Raw genomic sequence first — 15,490 nt, 5'->3', positions numbered from 1 at the left:
AGCAGACAGCAGACTACGACCGCATCGAGCCGCCACGCTCTCCCTCCCCGAGTTTAGACACTCACAATTCTCAATCGAGCCGCCACGCTCTCGCTCCCCGAGTTTAGACACTCACAATTCTCAATCGAGCCACCACGCTCTCCCACATAGAGCTCCACGACTCCGGCCTCACTCAGCTCTCTGCTCTGCTCCAGGCTTCGTCTCAACGTTTGCGACACTGCTAAATCCAGAGACACATCCGCCGACTACGCAGTTCACTTTTCGACCCCAGTTACCAGCCGCACCACAACCTGATCCTACGACAACGAACGATCCTGTACGACCTCTCACCCTACAACCCCAGTTACCAGCCGCACCACAACCTGATCCTGCGACGACGGACGATCCTGTGCGACCTCCCACCCTACGACCCCAGTTAGATGACATCAGCGAAGAGGAGGAAGTTAACTTTGATGGTTATGTAACGCGAGCAGGGCGTACAATTCGCCGACCAGCTAAGTTCCTTGATCAAGTATTTTTCCTTTCATCCCCTGGGAGGGGGAGTTCTGTAGCGAGTAGATTATCCCAATAATATACTCGCTCCAAATATAGTGTTAATGTTCCTGTCAACCTTTGGAGATGAATGAGGTGAGGCGTTGCCCGGGCAACACGGTGAGATGCCCGAGCAATATAAGCAGCGGTGTAGCGAACATTAACTAGTCTACTTTCAAGTGTGGTCTAGAGCAGACACTTGCGAGATACTGTACCAACGCTCAGTGCGCTCAACTCACACCAACGTATCACCTGTGTACTTCTGTATATTCGACCAAATATATATATAGTATCTTAGTGTCTGTGTTTATTTGTCACCATACTTTACGTAACAAGAGAACTGTTACACATATAATGTTCATTTTCTATTACAGTGGCACCTCGACTTACGATTGCCCCGACTTACGATAATTTCAAGTTATGATGTAAATTTGATCGAAAAATGCGACTCGACTTACGATAGTGTCGTCGACTAATAATATTTGTTGGCGCACGTGTGGATCGACTGAGCGCGTGGTTCCCGGTCACGCGAGCCGACCTGCCTCGGTTTACTATAGCTGCCCGCTAAGGGACAATCACGCCTATAAGAAATTTTGTTTTTGTGGTGATTTTTTGCTTTTTGAACATAAAACTGATTATTATATATCATGCCATGAGTCCCAAGAAAGTCAGTGGTAAGGTTCAACCTAAGAAAATAGTTGTGAGTAGAGGCAGTAGAGGATGTCCCTTCCGCATTATAAAAATGTGTGAAGTATGGGAAGAACTGCAGTTTTGTTGAAAAAACTCACTTAGATAAAGCTGCAGCAGGCCATTGCATTGACCTTTAAATGACAATGTGATGTCTTACTATAGTCAAGTGTTAAAACGTAGGGAAAAACAAGTGTCTTTATACAGATTCTTAGTATGACAAGCAAGCAAAGAGCCACAAGCAGGTCCTAGTGGTATGCAGGCAAAACGTGCCAGAGGGTGTATCGCAGAAAAGTCATCACTGCCTGATGTTATAATGGAGTTATAATGGGGACTCCCCTTCCAAACAGTAACACCTCTCCTACTCCCCCCTCCTCACCATCTTCCATACACCATCAAGAGTCCTCCATAAAGGCAAGATAAACATATGTACTGTATTGTAGTTAGAGAAAAAATTGTATTCAGTATAAAATATATTTTCAAATTAATATTTCGGAGGGTGGGGAACAGATTAATTCAATTCCCTTTATTTCTTATGGGAAAAATTGCTTCGACTTATGATATTTCGACTTACGATACGTCTCTGGGAACGGATTACCATCATAAATCGAGGCCCCCACTGTATATAACATTTAGTTTATGAATATAGTTTACTGTAAAAAACCAGCGTTGAATGTAATGAAACACTATTTTCTGGGTGAGACCCGGAGGCTCCCCAGAGCTATCTGGGCTGATATGGAGTACTGTATTAGCTTTTGGCATCAATGTACATGGAGTTCTAGGCCTACCGGGGTCCAATGAGCCAGAACCTTGCCCCTTCAGAGAGGCACGAGGAGAAATTGCCTATAGAGACACCTTATATATAATTTAGAAGTACAGTACTCTATGTCTGCCATCGGGTTTATGGGTTGGGCACCCATAAAGATGGGCACCCATAAAGATAGGCGCCCCAAAACACCTTCCCTCGTTCTGGTTAAGAATTGCTACCAAAGCCGAACAAGTGGATAGAACTCCCCATGAAGAAAAACAAGCAAACGAGCATGATGTCATTTCGTTACCAATGCTCTGCCGTCTGCGCAACCCTATCCCCTTCCCTCCCTGGGAGGGGGAAGGAGCCTCAGACCCTTCGCCAGCTACCCAAGCCTGCCAGTTCTTAGCTTGGGTAGCTTAGCTTATCAGGGTGAAAGAAACTCTGCCTATTTGTTTCCGTCTCCCCCGGGGATCGAACCCGGAACTTTAGGACTACGAATCTTGAGCGCTATCCACTCAGCCGTCAGGCCACTTCCCCAAATGAAGGGAAGGCAAAGCACAGTGGTACCAGTGTTGGAAACATGTTTCAGAGGAAACAAATTATGTTCAACATTTATGCTTGCGAATAAGCACAGTTGATAAAACCAGCTTTGAAGGTAATAAAGTGCCATTTTTCTGGGTGAGCCCTGGAAGCTCCCTGAACCCTGAAGCTATCCGAACTGATATGTGCGCTATATTAGTTTTGGGTCATCAGTCACAGGAGTTCTTATGCCCACCAGGAACCACGAGCCAAAACTTGGTCTCCTTAGAGGCGAAGGGAGCAATGGCCTATGAGCACTTTACATTTAAAGTACTCTATTAGCTCGCTAGTCCAGACGATATGGGAAAGACTTCCTGACTAGATGGGCCCATTTTCCAGACTAAAGGATATTTGAATAGCAAAGTCCAAAAGTAAACATTTCCAAAAATGTTTCTACCACAACCAACATAATTTGAATTGCCACATATAATTATAAAATATTCAAGTATTGTACAGAATTTTAATTAATTTCAAATAAAAACCTTAACTTATCTTGTTGTAATTCATCTTCTTTATTGATGCTACACTTCTTGAAGTTAAGAATTCTTGACAATTTCATAACCTATTCTAATACAAAACTTAAATTAACACTTAAAATTACTATACAGTATATGAGCTTGGCAAGGTCAGTTTTGACTGCCAGCTGCCGAAGCCTCACTGGTTGAAGGCTCTTGGCTTGGTCCCTGAGACCTCACTGGTTGAAGGCTCTTGGCTTGCTTCCTGAGACCTTACTAGTTGAAGGCTCTTGGCTTGCTCCCTGAGACCTAACTGGTTGAAGGCTCTTTGCTTGGTCCCTGAGACCTCACTGGTTGAAGGCTCTTGGCTTGCTCCCTGAGACCTCACTGGTTGAAGGCTCTTGGCTTTCTTCCTGAGACCTTACTAGTTGAAGGCTCTTGGCTTGCTCCCTGAGACCTAACTGGTTGAAGGCTCTTGGCTTGGTCCCTGAGACCTCACTGGTTGAAGGCTCTTGGATTGCTCCCTGAGACCTCACTGGTTGAAGGCTCTTGGCTTGCTTCCTGAGACCTAACTGGTTGAAGGCTCTTGGCTTGCTCCCTGAGACCTAACTGGTTGAAGGCTCTTGGCTTGCTTCCTGAGACCTCACTGGTTGAAGGATCTCTGAGACCTAACTGGTTGAAGGATCTTGGCTTGTTCCCCAAGACCTAACTAGTTGAAGGATTTTGGCTTGCTCTCTGAGACCTCACTGGTTGAAGGCTCTTGGCTTGCTTGTGAGGCTTCATTGAATGAAGGTCCATGCTTTGCTGTTCTTACAAAATAAGAATCCAGTTTACCTTGCCTCCTGTGTTCATTGGCCTCTTTTATGATCAGCTCCTTGGTTTGCCTCAGGTACTGATACACATTTCCAACTTCTGGATTAGCACAGTTGGATGAAAAATTAATTAATCCATCAACATAGGTCATGAGTAAACTGTATTTCATGGTCTGAGATGTTGGTTCCTCATTGCCATCGTCATCCTCTGCCTCACCAGTAACAGACTGGACAATCTCTTCTTCACTCATCACACTCCTCATCCTCATATTCACTCCTGGGACATTAGCATCTCTTTAAAGCCATTCAACCACATCCTGTCTTTCTAAATTGTAGCCAGCATTTCTGAACATTCCATGGATTTCATCTGTAAATCCTTCAAAATTAATTTCTTCATCCTCCTCATGTGAAGAGTTTTTCCAAGAATTCTTCAATGTCAGGTCATTTACTTCACTCCAGACCTTGGCCCAGTTACAGATTGCCTCCTTGATGGAAGAGTTCTTCAAATTCTCAAGGGTTCTTTCAGCCCTGATTTCCACTCCGAGTTCCACATCTTCCTCTAGAGGCAAAAACCATGAAAACTTCGCTGAGCATCTTTTTGGTGTACAGCCTCTTTGTGGCACAGATAACTGGACCTCCGGCAATTGAAAAACCTGACTATAGGAGAGGACATTATGGCGACCTTAGAAATTTTTTTAGTGAGTATAATTGGACAGACTTGTTGCTAGGCAAAGAAGTGAATGAGATGTATGTCAAGTTTTGTGAAATATATGATAAAGACACAAAAAAATTTATACCAAAACAGAGAAGCAGAACTAGGAAACAGGATTGGTTCAACAGAAATTGCGAGAGGGCCAGAGACCAAAAGACACAAAAATGGAATCAATACAGGAAGAGGCCAAACCCCCAAACATAACAGCGGTACAAAGATGCGAGGAACAACTACATGGCAGTGAGGAGAGAGGCAGAAAATTTTGTTGAAAAAGGGATTGCAGACAAATGTAAAACAGAACCAGGTCTATTCTATAAATTCATAAACAACAAATTGCAGGTAAAGGATAATATTCAGAGGTTGAAAATGGGAAATAGATTCACGGAAAATGAAAGGGAAATGTGTGAAACATTAAATGAAAAGTTCCAAAGTGTGTTTGTGCAAAATGAAATCTTCAAGGAACCAGACACAATAAGAATTCCAGAGAACAATATAGAGCACATAGAGGTGTCTAGAGATGAAGTGGAAAAAATGCTCAAGGAGCTAAATAAGAACAAAGCAGTTGGTCCAGATGGAGTTTCACCATGGGTTCTGAGAGAATGTGCACCTGAGCTCAGCATTCCACTTCAACTGATTTTTCAGGCAACCCTGTTTACAGGAGTTGTAGCTGATGTGTGGAAAAAGGCTAACATAGCTCCAATCTACAAAAGTGGAAGCAGAGAAGACCCCCTTAATTATGGACCTGTATCATTGACAAGTGTAATAGTCAAAATATTGGAAAAAATAATTAAAACTAAATGGAGAACACCTGGAGAGAAATTATATAATATCAGACAGACAGTATGGTTTTCGATCTGGAAGGTCCTGTGTATCGAATTTACTCAGTTTCTATGATCGAGCAACAGAGATATTACAGGAAAGAGATGGTTGGGTTGACTGCATCTATCTGGACCTAAAAAGGGCTTTCGACAGTTCCACATAAGAGGTTGTTCTGGAAACTGGAAAATATTGGAGGGGTGACAGGTAAGCTTCTAACATGGATGAAAAATTTTCTGACTGATAGAAAACCAGCGTTGAATGTAATGAAACGCCATTTTCTGGGTGAGACCCGGAGGCTCCCCGGAGCTTTACCGGCTGATATGCTAATGTCAGACTTTGGCATCAGTCATGTGTATGGAGTTCTAGGGCCTACCGGGGACCACGAGCCAGAACCTGGCCCCCTCAGAGAGGCAAGGGGAGCAATGGCCTATAGAAACCCCCGTGTGGTTGGAAGCATTCTATGTCTACCATCGACCGGGTCAAGCATCCAGAAAGGTAAGCATTCCAAAACAAACCCCTATTCTGGTGAAAATTGCTACCTAAGCCGAACTAGTGAATAGAACTCTTCAACAGAAAACAAGGAAACTAGTATGACGTCATACGTCACAGCGCCGCTGTCTGCGCAGCTCCCCCCTCCCCGGGAGGGGGAAGGGGGAGCCCCAGACCTCCCACGCCGGCTATCCACCCATCAGTTCTGAGGCTGGATGTCAAAACACGCGAAAAACGCCGACCGGAGGGAGGGAGGGTTGCCGGGGAGCCTCCGGGTCTCACCCAGAAAATGGCGTTTCATTACATTCAACGCTGGTTTTCTGGGGGGAGCCCCGTCGGCTCCCCGGAGCTAACTACCCACAGAGGAAGGTCAAAGGGACAAAACCGGGAGGCGGACACCACGCACCCCCCAAGGAGGCGAGACAACCGGCAGCAAACGCCAACCCAAGGCGCCACAGCCCCGAAAATCCCGGGAACAACACGAGAACCACGAGCAGCAAGGCCCCTGCACGAACACCAAAAATCCATGCCCAAAAGACTGCAAGGCCACGTCGCCCAGACGGCAGCGAGAGCAGCGAAGCCACGAACGCCACAGGCATGAGGGAAGAACACAGGCAGCTTAGCCGCAAGAACACGGCTGACCACCCGGGACACCATCACCCGCGAACCGGGAAGAACAGAACCGGATCAACGCAAAACGCGCTCCGGACCCAAACGCCGTGGCACGCAAACAACAGCGGAGGGCCGCCACTGAACACAAAAACGACACACCCCCGGCCCGACCAACGAAGCACCAACAAACCCTGGACCCCTCCAGAATGCAGCAGCCCCACCCCACGCCAGAAAAGACGGAGACTGCTGCCATCAAACAACCAAAACGCTAAAACCAAAGGAGCAAGAAAACTCAGCGAACCGACCCCCAGAGACAAAGGCCCAAAGGAAAGAGCCAACGAAAAAACACACCGGAACCGAAGGGGCACTATCAACCGAGGAGAAGACAGAGCACGCTGACCAGAGACCAGGATGGTGCAAGCGGCGCACGAACAGGCCGGAGGTGAAATGACGCACAAGACAGCTGACTAACGGTGCAGAAGCAACACCAAGACCGAAAGCAAGCTGAAGCGGCTCCGCCTGCGCCGCACGAAAAGAGGCGACAGTATGTGGCAAGACGACGGCCCCCAACCCCCACTAGAAAACCAAGCCGAGAGTAAACCAAGCTAACAAGAGGAACCACCTAAGAAGGGACAGGAAAAGGAAGGACCGCCAAAATACCCCATACTGCCGCCAAGAGAAGCACACAGGTGGGACACCTACCATGAAGCCACCCGACCACCAACCGGAGGCGAGACCACGAGGCAGAACATAAGCAGCCCCGACAAGGCCCCCCCGAGCCCAGGAAAAAAGGCGGAGCCGCGAGAAGAACTCGGGCGCGACCACCGAAACCCAGGCGGCACAAGGAGATGGAACGTCTGCCGAACAGAAAAACTCCCCGAAGCATGCAAGCCCGCCAGGAGTTCAGAAACGACGGGTCCGACGCGAGACATCGCAAGAACCCCCCAAAAAAAAAAAAAAAAACCAACAACAACCGGCAGGGCAAGCGAGGAAAACCAAAGAAGGCGGAAGGGTCGCCGCCAGAACAGGACCCAAACCAAGGGGCACGAACAACTGCAACAGACCGAGACAAAGAAGCACATCACAGGACACAGGCTGACCAACGCCTAAGACACACGCAGAACATCCCTGCTGCAGAGGAGGCAGGAAGAAAGAGCAGAAGCACAAAAAAAAAAAAACCCAGGAGAACAACCAGGGGTGGACAATCAGGCAGGGACAAAAACCCCACGCAATCCCCAGGCACAAAACGGCAGCAAAGTGCCACTCCACAACCGGACACAGGAACAAGGACACGCCACCGTGAAACACGGTACCAATGCACACGTGCAGCAGCAGCAACAGGCACCACTGCAACATGCAACATGTAAATAGCAACTCCCCTCTGCAAAGGCAGAGAACGGAGCAGGCAGACCCCAGACAGGGCCAACGGAGACACGACAAAACCCTGCAGGCCCAGAAACCTGCACCTGGCGACCGACGGCGGAGAAACCCCGCTCGATACCTGCTGGATGAGGTACTGGGAGCTCCTTTACACCTCAAGCCCGGCCCAAGGTCAGGCCAGACCGGCCAGAGGATGGCCCACCAGGCAGCTGCAAGGAGCAGTCCACCGGCCCACATACCCCCACAACCAGGACGGGCCGGAACTGCCATACGAAAACAGGCCAGTGCGCCCTGGAAGTCCACGGACGAACCAGCAAGAAGGCTTATGCTCGCAAGTAGGTCGTGTAACAAGCACAGACCACTGATGGTAATACAGTGTTCCCCAAAAGTGCCAATAGCACCACTGCACTCCACTGGTACTATCCCGCAAGTTCTACCAGATAGGCGGGACCCAAGAGCCAGAGCTCAAATCCTGCAAGCACAGCCAGGAGCCTCACCAGGTGAGTACAGAACCAACCCTACAACCCCCACACCTCACAACATTAAAAAAGGAGGGTCCCCTGAATGACTCCAGCATGGGTTGGACATGCACATGAGGGGGACAGGAAGGGGTGATAAAGGGACAGTCACTGGTGTGCGAACGGTCTCAGTCGTACAAAAATATACCTAAATAAAGACAGGTATATAAACACGGCTGCATCCAGCGCCCGGCCAAAAGACGCCAGACCGCAGAAACTCACCTGGCGAATGGTGGCTCGAACTTGACACGACTCAACCGTGCCCAGAAGAACTTGGGAGCACCGCCAGGTGAAGACGCCAGAGCCGGACCCTGCCGGACCCGCAGGAGAACAGGGAGAGGCGAAGGAGGCGGTCCACACCCATGACACAGGGAAAACCGCGGTGTCCTCCCCACAACTGGGAACCAGGACACCCCCGGCGCGAAGGGGCACATACCGCAGCCAGGGAGAAGAACGAGAGGCGAAGCACTGTAGCAAAAAAGGGCGCAAAAAACCCCAGCACTGAACCACCGCCCAGACCAAAACAAACTCCACGGCGCATGCGCATAACACACTGGCCGAACCGCACACCCTCCCTGCGGGAAGGCGCCAGCCAGGACTATCGCACGAGAAAAGGAGCCAAAAGAGGAAGCAGGAACAATAAAACCGGCCAAAGAAGCAAAGAGCCCAAAAAAAAAAAAAAAAAGGAACCCAAACGGGCGACAAGTAGCCCAACCGGGCGACAAGTAGCCCAACCGGGCGACAAGTAGCCCAACCGGGCGACAAGCAGCCCAACAGGGCGACAAGTAGCCCAACAGGGCGACAAGTAGCCCAACAGGGCGACAAGTAGTCCAACAGGGCGACAAGCAGCCCAACAGGGCGACAAGCAGCCCAACAGGGCGACAAGTAGCCCAACAGGGCGACAAGTAGCCCAACAGGGCGACAAGTAGTAGGAGCCGACAGACGTTCCAATAATGCGGGAAGTAGCGAAAAACCCTCCCGTACCCTCGAGAACACAGAAGCCAACACTAGTCCCGAAGGCACACGAAGGCGCAGGCGCACCCGAGATCAGAAGTCACGCAGAACCCCATCGAACGGGGAAACATGACAAAAACACCGTCCCAAAAAGCGGGGGAGGAAACATCCACCCACAGGACGGAACCAACCGACTCAAAGGCCAAGGAACCGAGCCCGGGGAGGGGCCGACGTCCAACAGCACGTACGGCGAGTGGGGAGGAAAGACCCCACTCCGCGTAACCACAAGCCCCGCCTAGAGGGGGATAAAAACCCCCACGGGGTCTAACGGGGCCAAGGCCCCCCCAAGTCAGCCCCTCCCCAGCCCCGGGAACCTACACGACAGGCCCCGGGGCCGAGCCGTTCCCCCAAAGCCCCGGCCGTACCAGAAAACCGGGGCAGCCATGAAAACACTAAGGAAGGGAGCCCACTGGCAGACTCATACAACACGGCTGGAGGAACAGGCCCAAATGCCCCCGTCACTACCCCGGAAGGGGAATTCCCCGAGACTGCCCGAGTCTCAACACCACCAAACCCCCCGCCCTGAACCTACAGACGGGAAGGAACCGGATGCAGGCAGGAAGGGTGAACCAGGGGAAAGACAACGGGGCGTGGATGGAACCGAAGCAACCAACACCCCCAAGTCCCAAAACGAACTACAACGGGGCAGCCCCGGGGCTCCCGGGGAGGAAACCACGAGAACGTTGCCACCACCAAGGCTCAAGTGCAACGCCCCTGCTGCCCGCACCCGCATTGTTAGCACAACTGGGTAACCGAGCCACAACGAGCAACCAAACTCGCAGGACACCGGGTCGAAGGTGTCACCGACCCCACAGGCAGCAGACGGAGGCAAAACAGAGAGTCACCCAGAGACAAAAGGTGAGAGCAACCCTCAAACTCGCTGGAAGCGAGGGGGGGCTCTGGGGTCACATCCATCGGACCCGCGCGCCCCCAGGGGTTTCCCAGGGTCCCGAGCGTTTACTTTAAGAGGACTCGCGCTCAGGTAATCCCAGGCAGGGTACTGCTAACCAGCACCCAAGCTACCAAACAACTTTCTAAGAGCTGAACCCCCGGGACGTGTACACTCACGGGGACCTAACAGGGGGTACCACCAGAAATACTCAGAACACAAGGGACACAAGGGGCAAGAACGAAGGCAGACCCCCCCCACCAGGTAAATAAACAAAAGAAAAAGAAAACCCCGCAAGAGGACAGCGTACCCAAGCGGAACAGAGCCGGCCGCTATGATTGGTAAAGACAAGCTGCACAGTACCCCGCGCCCCACCAGTGCAAACACTGCCCCTTACTCTAAGGCGAACAAGGGAGACAGAACACCCGAGCACACAAAGAGCGGCCGAAAACCAAGCAGTAAACGGCCAAGCAGGGGCAGGACCCAAGGAACTTGTGGAAGGTGGCCCCAAGGGCAGTACTTACAGGGCACCTAGGGAAGGGAACCCTAGGCGCATGCAGCCCGAGTACTGAAGAATCACTCCCGGCTCACGCACCACCTAGAAAACAGACACCACACTCTAGGTACAGTGCTGAAACAACCACTGGAGCCGGAGCACATAACCATTGCCTATAGCATCAGCCGAAGAACTGATGGGTGGATAGCCGGCGTGGGAGGTCTGGGGCTCCCCCTTCCCCCTCCCGGGGAGGGGGGAGCTGCGCAGACAGCGGCGCGGTGACGTATGACGTCATACTAGTTTCCTTGTTTTCTGTTGAAGAGTTCTATTCACTAGTTCGGCTTAGGTAGCAATTTTCACCAGAATAGGGGTTTGTTTTGGAATGCTTACCTTTCTGGATGCTTGACCCGGTCGATGGCAGACATAGAATGCTTCCAACCACACGGGGGTTTCTATAGGCCATTGCTCCCCTTGCCTCTCTGAGGGGGCCAGGTTCTGGCTCGTGGTCCCCGGTAGGCCCTAGAACTCCATACACATGACTGATGCCAAAGTCTGAAATTAGCATATCAGCCGGTAAAGCTCCGGGGAGCCGACGGGGCTCCCCCAGAAAAATAAGGGCAGTAATCAGAGGCAATGTATCGGACTGGAGAAATGTCACAAGCGGAGTACCACAGGGTTCAGTTCTTGCACCAGTGATGTTTATTGTCTACATAAATGATCTACCAGTTGGTATACAGAATTATATGAACACGTTTGCTGATGATGCTAAGATAATAGGAAGGATAAGAAACTTAGATGATTGTCATGCCTTCAAGATGACCTGGACAAAATAAGTATATGGAGCACCACTTGGCAAATGGAATTTAATGTTAATAAATGCCATGTTATGGAATGTGGAATAGGAGAACATAGACCCCACACAACCTATATATTATGTGAGAAATCTTTAAAGAATTCTGATAAAGAAAGAGATCTTGGGGTGGTTCTAGATAGAAAACTATCACCTGAGGACCACATAAAGAATATTGTGCGAGGAATCTATGCCATGCTTTCTAACTTCAGAATTGCTTTTAAATACATGGATGGCGATATACTAAAGAAATTGTTCACGACTTTTGTAGGCCAAAGCTAGAATATGCAGCAGTTGTGTGGTGCCCATATCTTAAGAAGCACATCAACAAACTGGAAAAGGTGCAAAGACATGCTACTAAGTGGCTCCCAGAACTGAAGGGCAAGAGCTACGAGGAGAGGTTAGAGGCATTAAATATGCCAAAACTAGAAGACAGAAGAAAAAGAGGTGATATGAACACTACATATAAAATAGTAACAGGAATTGATAAAATCGATAGGGAAGATTTCCTGAGACCTGGAACTTTAAGAACAAGAGGTCATAGATTTAAACTAGCTAAACACAGATGCCGAAGAAATATAAGAAAATTCACTTTCGCAAACAGAGTGGTAGACGGTTGGAACAAGTTAGGTGAGAAGGTGGTGGAGGCCAAGACCGTTAGTAGTTTCAAAGCGTTATATGACAAAGAGTGCTGGGAAGACGGGACACCACGAGCGTAGCTCTCATCCTGTAACTACACTTAGGTAATTACAGGTGCTAGAACCAATGATATTGACACACACACATCCACGTGTAAAGAAAATTTACAAGCCGCTGGCCAGGCAAAGAAGGCACAAAACTGCATCAAAAGGCCCACCTCGACAACAAAACCCCAAAGTCCCAGCACGACCGCAATACGTGCCAAGACCCAAAAAGATCAGTCTGCAAGCCAGGAAGACCCCGGAACCCCAGAAGGCAGAACCGGGTCACACACAAGGAAACAAAGCCCCCTGAACCCACAAAGGGGGCCCAAGAGGAAGGAACCTCTGGAACGAAACCAAAGAACCCAAAGGAACCCAGAATCGAACCAGGGGGAGCCCAAACCACCACATTTGCCGGCAGAGATACACCACAGAAAGGCAAAGCACAGCTCCCACACAGAACCCCCAGGGAAATGGTCAAAACAGACCGAAAACCGAGGGACAAGGTGTGGGAGCAAGCATAACAGACAGGGACACTGAGCCCAAACCCAAGGGGCCCAGACCCAAAGGAAAACCTGGTGTAAAATCAACACTCAAACGTTCCCAGAGGAACAGGAAACGGGCAGAAAACACCAGAAAAGCAAAGAAACGACAACAGGAGAATAAAACCCCTGAAAAAGGTGAAAAACTCACCCAAGACGAACACCCAGGCGCATGTAAACAAACCGCAACACCGCCCTGGTGGCCACGCCGGGAAACCGGCAGAAGAAAATGGTCACCAAAACAGAGGGCTGTGACCGACGCAAAAGATATGAAAACACGCCAGCAAAAGTGGGAAGCAAGCAGACTGAATGGGTGAAAAACTCCGCCCAGAAGCAGAAAACCCAGGCAGGGGCAAACCACCCCAGAACTGCTACAGGCATCCCCCCACAGCCCCAGGAACCTGCAACAGAGGTCCCGGGGCAGAGCCGTCCTCCAAGCCCTCCGTCCCGAAGCTCGTCCTCCAAGCCGAAAAGGAAGAGTCCATGGGAAAGGCAGCAAGAAAGGGCTGCTGGTAAGACCCAGAAGCCTTGGTAGGAGGAACAGGCTCGAAAACCTCCGTCCCCAACCCGAACGGAGCAGCCCCCGAAACCCGCCCGAGTCTCGGCCCCAACTAAACCCCACCCTGACCCCGAAACCCGCAGACAGTCCGGAGCCGGGAACAGGAAGGGAAAGGGGCGAACAGCACCTAACCAAAACGAGGCGGTCCCAGGGCATCCGAGTGGGAAACCAACCTAGTGTGTTGCAGCAACCTAACCTAGCTTGCAACACGGATGCCGCCTGTACTCTGAACAGAAATAACATCAGGAGAGTACTGGAGAACAAGTAGAGAAAGTCTCTCGCAAGACTCCGGGTCAAGGTGTCAGTGACCCAACAGGCACCATGACGAAGGTAAAAGTGGCGACTGTCACCCGGAGACAAGGGCACAGCAACCAACGATCCCGTACAAAACGGGTTGGAACCCGGAAGACACGTTCAATAGTCCACCGAGCCCCGACAGGGGCCTCCAAGGCCCGTAGGCTGACTGCTACGGGAAGCCGGGGCAAGGTGTTGCTAACCGGTTAAGAAACCCAAAAATAACAAGGGGGTAGAGGACAACACTGAAAACCCCTGCGATGTGTACAATCACGGGGACCTAGCAGAGGACCACCAAACATTACCAGTGGAACTATAGCCACACTAGGCAGACCCCCACCAGGCAAATGAAAATAAAAACAAAAGAAAAACCCAGCAAAAGTACACCGTCTCCAGAGGCCACAGGAACCGGTCGCCGCTTAGGTGGCAGGTCACGCAACACCTTGACGCCCTAACTAGCACAATACCAGTCCCTTCCCAGGGCCAAACAAGGGCCCCAAGCCCCAGCTGGCCCCAAGGGCGAGGCAAATGCCGAGCAGCAAGAACCTCTACGGGAATGGTTCCCAAATGCCCCAGGGAAGATAACCCTGTCACTCAGGGGCAGTACTTACAGGGTGCTTAGGGAAGGAAACCCCTAAGCGCATGTAGCCCAGGCACTGATGAGGTACTCCTGGCCACCTAACAACACAACACACGGCAGTGAACGCCACACAAGGCAAACACCGCCTAGGAAAGTGAGGCCAGAGAAGCATCTATCCTAGCTGACATTAGCTTACAAACTGATGCTAGGCAGCCGGCGCAGTAGGTCCGGGGCTTCCCCCTCCCCTTCTAGGGGCGGGGAGGGCTGCGTGGACAATTGGCGCGGCAGTAAAGTGTGATGTTTGCTTGTTTGCTTGTTTCCTTGAGATTGTAGGGAGTTTCTACCTCTCTGTTTGTTTTTTTTTTGTTTTAGTTTTTACCATGTGGGGTTTGTTTTGTTATGCCTATCTTTCTGGGTGCCTAACCCCGGTCGATGGCAGATAAGGGAAACCCCAACCACAAGGGGGTTTTCCAGGGCCATTGCTCCTTGAAACCTCTCTGAAGGGGCCAGGTTCTGGCGCTGGTCCCTGGTAGGTCTGAACTCCTTAGCTAATGTCCCGGTCTAATATAACATACACTAGCCCAATAAGCTTCAGGGAGTCGTAGGGGCTCCCCACAGAAAAGGACTGCAAATATAATCAAGTCTTGGTATTAGAATAAATACAACATACCTGAGGAGCCATATTTGACAGCAAAAATGTTTGTTGACAGGTTTCCAAGCTTGTGCCATGGTTGCCTGCTGCTGCCATATGGCCTCTATCAAATCCACTTCCTTTATAGTCACTGTTCTCAGATCTGTAATTTATCATTACCTTGTACCGTACAGTATATGCAAAACTAGTCTTAATGGATCAAACAGTGATACCTTCAAGTGCTAAATTAATTGGTGGTTTCTGCCTATTTACAAATTAATCAACTTTCAAAGACTGCATTTTTATTCATATAACTAATAAAAATATATTACAACATCTGTACATAATATTTATATTATACTGAGAACCATGGGTGTTAACAGTAAGTAGGATGTTTTAAACTTTTAATACTCATCTAGATTCTAGAGCAGTGGTTCCTAAAGGGTGTGGTGCGCCAGATTGGTTCGGCGGGAGAGGACGGCAAGTGTAGCGGGAAGATTCAATAACAATCAGTATTAACATTGAAATATTTGGAAAAATACAGATAGATTTAAAAGGCTTCTGTGTGTTGAAAATAAGAATTGAGTATGTCTCTAATTTGACCTAATAT

The 15,490-nt window shown here is 49.9% G+C and overlaps 1 protein-coding gene across 1 annotated transcript in view; it reads right to left on the bottom strand.

Annotated features, from left to right (window-relative positions):
* The window catches only part of EndoG (Endonuclease G), a 67,135-nt gene that overhangs the window by 16,604 nt on the left and 35,041 nt on the right, over positions 1-15,490 (bottom strand). The window contains exon 4 of the mRNA XM_045744978.2: positions 14,920-15,043. Coding sequence (XP_045600934.2) covers positions 14,920-15,043 — 124 coding nt within the window. The remainder of the gene's footprint in view (positions 1-14,919; positions 15,044-15,490) is intronic.

Source organism: Procambarus clarkii, chromosome 8, assembly GCF_040958095.1.
Source record: "Procambarus clarkii isolate CNS0578487 chromosome 8, FALCON_Pclarkii_2.0, whole genome shotgun sequence".
NCBI classification, from domain to species: domain Eukaryota; kingdom Metazoa; phylum Arthropoda; class Malacostraca; order Decapoda; family Cambaridae; genus Procambarus; species Procambarus clarkii.
Note: the sequence above shows the minus strand (reverse complement) of the source record. Positions and strands in the feature narration are given on the sequence as shown.